The 6,000-nt window shown below is 44.2% G+C and overlaps 1 protein-coding gene across 1 annotated transcript in view; it reads right to left on the reverse strand.

Annotated features, from left to right (window-relative positions):
- The window catches only part of LOC124723127 (palmitoleoyl-protein carboxylesterase NOTUM), a 235,440-nt gene extending 232,419 nt beyond the window's left edge, over positions 1-3,021 (reverse strand). The window contains 1 exon segment of the mRNA XM_047248314.1: positions 2,938-3,021. Coding sequence (XP_047104270.1) covers positions 2,938-2,976 — 39 coding nt within the window. The 5' untranslated portion in view covers positions 2,977-3,021.
- Between the last annotated feature and the right edge of the window lie 2,979 nt (positions 3,022-6,000).

Raw genomic sequence — 6,000 nt, forward strand, 5'->3', positions numbered from 1 at the left:
TTAATCAACACAAAGTAATCAGTTGGTTATCAGTGACAAAGTAAGTCACAGGTGGTGCTGCGAACTACACTCCTGGAAATTGAAATAAGAACACCGTGAATTCATTGTCCCAGGAAGGGGAAACTTTATTGACACATTCCTGGGGTCAGATACATCACATGATCACACTGACAGAACCACAGGCACATAGACACAGGCAACAGAGCATGCACAATGTCGGCACTAGTACAGTGTATATCCACCTTTCGCAGCAATGCAGGCTGCTAATCTCCCATGGAGACGATCGTAGAGATGCTGGACGTAGTCCTGTGGAACGGCTTGCCATGCCATTTCCACCTGGCGCCTCAGTTGGACCAGCGTTCGTGCTGGACGTGCAGACCGCGTGAGACGACGCTTCATCCAGTCCCAAACATGCTCAATGGAGGACAGATCCGGAGATCTTGCTGGCCAGGGTAGTTGACTTACACCTTCTAGAGCACGTTGGGTGGCACGGGATACATGCGGACGTGCATTGTCCTGTTGGAACAGCAAGTTCCCTTGCCGGTCTAGGAATGGTAGAACGATGGGTTCGATGACGGTTTGGATGTACCGTGCACTATTCAGTGTCCCCTCGACGATCACCAGTGGTGTACGGCCAGTGTAGGGGATCGCTCCCCACACCATGATGCCGGGTGTTGGTCCTGTGTGCCTCGGTCGTATGCAGTCCTGATTGTGGCGCTCACCTGCACGGCGCCAAACACGCATACGACCATCATTGGCACCAAGGCAGAAGCGACTCTCATCGCTGAAGACGACACGTCTCGATTCGTCCCTCCATTCACGCCTGTCGCGACACCACTGGAGGTGGGCTGCACGATGTTGGGGCGTGAGCGGAAGACGGCCTAACGGTGTGCGGGACCGTAGCCCAGCTTCATGGAGACGGTTGCGAATGGTCCTCGCCGATACCCCAGGAGCAACAGTGTCCCTAATTTGCTGGGAAGTGGCGGTGCGGTCCCCTACGGCACTGCGTAGGATCCTACGGTCTTGGCGTGCATCCGTGCGTCGCTGCGGTCCGGTCCCAGGTCGACGGGCACGTGCGCCTTCCGCCGACCACTGGCTACAACATCGATGTACTGTGGAGACCTCACGCCCCACGTGTTGAGCAATTCGGTGGTACGTCCACCCGGCCTCCCGCATGCCCACTATACGCCCTCGCTCAAAGTCCGTCAACTGCACATACGGTTCACGTCCACGCTGTCGCGGCATGCTACCAGTGTTAAAGACTGCGATGGAGCTCCGTATGCCACGGCAAACTGGCTGACACTGACGGCGGCGGTGCACAAATGCTGCGCAGCTAGCGCCATTCGACGGCCAACACCGCGGTTCCTGGTGTGTCCGCTGTGCCGTGCATGTGATCATTGCTTGTACAGCCCTCTCGCAGTGTCCGGAGCAAGTATGGTGGGTCTGACACACCGGTGTCAATGTGTTCTTTTTTCCATTTCCAGGAGTGTATATGTAGATATTTTTATATAGACCATTATACATGCTTTTCATTAAACGTCCTCAATTAATATTATTTTATGATTACCACGACGACACAACGCTACAAATTCGTCACAGATCTAGCAAGACACAAATGGGAATATATTTAAACTTGCCGGTGGCTCTCCTGTATGAACCCATATCATAACCATCTCACGACAAAATTTGTTTTATTTGGAGCTTTGGCGTGTGCATGTAAATGTGGAGACGAGATGTGCTTTCTACTTGTGTGTCCACTGAATTCGCTAATTTCAGTTATACATGGTTTTATCCTTAATGTTTCCACATCATCACTGTGTTTCGTTTGGTCTAATATTAGCTTTAGATCTGTTATGACTTTCGCAAGACCGAAAACTGGTTACTGACTCTAGCAATACGTTCATAACGTATTGGGAAACGGCAGTTCGTTTACGTGTGAGGATACTAGTACAGCGTATACTATAACTTTGATGACACTTGCCCTGAAGTTTGTTAAAAGATAATGGCCAGCTACATAAAAGGACGGTGAAAATTTGTTGGATTTCTGAAACAATATCAGAGGAATGCTGTTGTTCATGAACTGACAGGGAACAGTAGAAAGATGCAGAACATTTCTCGAAAATCTACTTACAGTCTATGAAAAACCAAGTTCCAATGCGTAATCTACTAATATCCTGCGGTCTCTCATACATTTCTAGCGTATGGATTGTGCAAATAAGATTTTAATACAGACACAGGGCCGCAACAGTCATTTTACCTGTGATTCATCCGTGGAAACAATGGGAAGGAAATGTAATGTACGGTAAAATGGAAAGTGCCTTCTGCGATATACTTCACAATAGCTGCAATTGAAGAATCTATGCTATCATCAGATGTAGCATGTTTATGCAAGGATACTCATGTTAAAACACACATCTGTGTATATGTGAAACATTGTAGTGATAAAGTGTGATGTAGCATTAAAATGAGACTTCGTTAATGTCGACGTCATTACAATGGATGGAAACCAACAAGACGCCCCCTATCGGTGATATCGATCGTGGAGGTGGTGCTGCCAACAGCTTGGAGTCAGCTCCCTTTCTAATATTCCCTTGATACCAAATTTTAAAGAACATATGCGACTCCACTTTTTTTGAGAAGCAAATCACGTTAAATTTCGTAGCATTAAAAGTAGATGTCTTAAAATTTTAATTATTTTCAGTTCAGTATGGCGAAAATTTTTTCACTACTGTTACTCTATATTTACGTTCTAAGATAAATAAATATATGTAAAAATAACAGAGACTTGACGATAACTGTTTTCATCTTATGTCAGTGAACTGTTTTTGATGTAACAAATTTAATTTGTCAGCAGATAATTCCTCTTTACTGATTAATCCTTGTGAATTTTTAACTGCTGAACTATTTATTAAACAAAGCTTTTACAGGTTGGCTTACCACATTTGTCCAGAAGCAGCCTCTCTTCTCACAAGCCATGTGTGACCCGTCTCGTACAGGCTTACTGTTTTTGCTATATTGATGGCTCTGGAACAAAAGAATGCGATATGGTAGTAGTATCTTAAACGAAAGAAAGAGCTGATCTTGAAAACACCCCAAAAACCCCATTAAACGTGAAAATTATAACAAAAACGTAATCTAATTTATGAACTATAAGTGGATATATATACTTGTATTTTCCAAAGATCGCATAAAGAATTTCAAAACTGCATAGCGTGCATTTCACTGTTGACAGCCGTCTCAATTGGTCAGTGTATCGGCTGTGATTAAAAATGGAGAAAACCGAGTTTCGTGCTGTGATTGAACATATTCATTTGAACGATTGGACTGCCGCACAAATCAAAACATAACTGGATGAAGTTCAAGCAGACTCTGAACCATCTTTGAACACTATTTACTTTTGGATTCATGAATTTAAACGTGGTGGTAAAAGCATCGAAGGCGAAGCACACTGCGACTGTCCAATTGAGGTCCCCACAACGGAAACTATTGACAAAATCCGTGATATGGTAATGCAAGACCGACGAATGAAAATTAGTGAAATTACTAAGACTGTAGACATCTCAACTGAGCGAGTGCATAATAATCTTCATGGAGAACTGTTTACGAAGAAGCTTTGTGCGAGGTGGGTGCCACGATTGCTCACAGTCGACCAAAAGCGTATCCGGAACAACGTTTCAACACAATGTCTGGAGATGTTAGATCGCAACCCGCAAGGCTTTTTGCGCTGATTTGTGGCTGTTGACGAAACCTAGATCTATCATTTTACATCATGGTCAAAACGGCAATCAAAACAATGGACAAAGGGTGGTGAAAATGCACCGAAGGAAGAAAAGACCATTTCGTCAGCTGGTAAGGTGATTAACACTGTTTTTTGGGATTCCCAACCTCATACATTACTTCGAAAAACGCGGAACCACAACTGGGCCCTGTTATGCTTCATTACTGGATCGTCTGAAACCTGCGTTGGCTGAAAAATGACCAAGGCTCACTATGATAATGCACCATCTCACACATCAGCGATAACAATAGTGAAAGAACATAAATTGGGCTCTGAATTGGTTCTGTTCATGCGACTTAGCCCCAAGCGATTTGTTTCTGATCCCTACCTTTAAACTTGGCTTGCTGGGAAGAAATTTTCATCAAACGAGGAAGTGATAGTTGCAGTTAACGAGTATTTTGCAGATTTTGACAGAATCTGTTTTTCCGATGGAACGGAAAAGCTGAAGGATCGCTGCACCAAATGCATATCCCTCAAAGGAGACTATGTCGAAAAGTAAGGTGAGCTGTTTACGAAAGAAACATTTTTTCTTGCTTTTTTTACCAGACTTCTCAAACCATCTTCGTACAACTCAATCGTCTAATTAATTAGTTCAAATGGCTCTGAGCACTATGGGACTTAACTTCTGAGGTCATCAGTCCCCTAGAACTTAGAACTACTTAAACCTAACTAACCTAAGGACATCACACACATCCATGTCCGAGGAAGGATTCGAACTTGCGACCGTAGTGGTCGCGCGGTTCCAGACTGTAGCGCCTAGAGCCGCTCGGCCACTCTGGCCGGCAATTAATTAGTTCAATACACATTTTCACGTGACAGTGTTTGCGCAACGCTATCTTGCAAGCAAAAAAATGGTTCAAATGGCTCTGAGCACTATGGGACTCAACTGCTGAGGTCGTAAGTCCCCTAGAACTTAGAACTACTTAAACCTAACTAACCTAAGGACAACATGCACATCCATGCCCGAGGCAGGATTCGAACCTGCGACCGTAGCGGTCGCGCGGTTCCAGACTGTAGCGCCAGAACCGCTCGGCCACCAGTGGCCGGCTATCTTGCAAGCAGTACGCTACATTACTAGATACTGATAGAAGTGGTACATAAGTAAGCTCGTTGAATTATAAGGGTGAGGATTGTGTCTAGAATACCACTCGATCGCATAAACTGATCTAAATCATTCAATGAGATTTTTTTTTTTTTTTTTTTTTTTTTTTTTTTTTTTTTTTTTTTTTTTTGTGAGACTGGATTCATGTTCAGACGGAGAAAGTCTACATAATCTCTTAAATCTTTTTAGGCGACCTTGGAGCAACTTAAGCATTCCATCCGCATCCAATTGAGTTATTGTTTCGTCTCTGACGACCTCGATATCAGTGATACGATGGATCTAATTTCCCAGTTTTCAATAACTGAATAAACTGTACTGAACTGTTAACGTAAATGGTAAAGGTGAAAGCGGTTGGCAGACATTTATAACGTGACAACTGAGTGAATTGCTATTAAATTTTTTTGGCCACTACTGTAAGACGTCTATGAAAACAAATGCTGTTAAATTATGGAAGGTTTAAGTTAACTCGAATAAGTCTGAAACACAATAGCTACACTACTGGCCATTGAAATTGCTACACAAAGAAAAATGCACATGATAAACGGGTATTCATCGGACAAATATATTATACTAGAACTGACATGAGATTACATTTTCACGCAGTTTGGGTGCATAGATCCTGAGAAATCAGTACCCAGAACAACCACCACTGGCCGTAATAACAGTCTTGATACACCTGGGCATTGAGTCAGAGCTTGGATGGCGTATACAGGTACAGCTACCCATGCAGCTTCAACACGATACCACAGTTCATCAAGAGTGGTGACTGGCGTATTGTGACGAGCCAGTTGCTCCGTCGCCATTGACCGGACGTTTTCAATTGGTGAGAGATCTGGAGAATGTGCTGGCCAGGGCAGCAGTCGAACATTTTCTGTATCCAGGAAGCCCCGTACAGGACCTGCAACATGCGGTCGTGCATTATCCTGCTGAAATGTAGGGTTTCGCAGGGATCGAATGAAGGGTGGAGCCACGGGTCGTAACGCATCTGAAATCTAACGTCCACTATTCAAAGTGCCGTCAATGCGAACAAGACGTGACCGAGACATGTAACCAATGGCACCCCATACCATCACGCCGGGTGATACGCCAGTATGGCGATGACGAATACACGCTTCCAATC

Source organism: Schistocerca piceifrons, chromosome X, assembly GCF_021461385.2.
Source record: "Schistocerca piceifrons isolate TAMUIC-IGC-003096 chromosome X, iqSchPice1.1, whole genome shotgun sequence".
NCBI lineage: Eukaryota > Metazoa > Arthropoda > Insecta > Orthoptera > Acrididae > Schistocerca > Schistocerca piceifrons.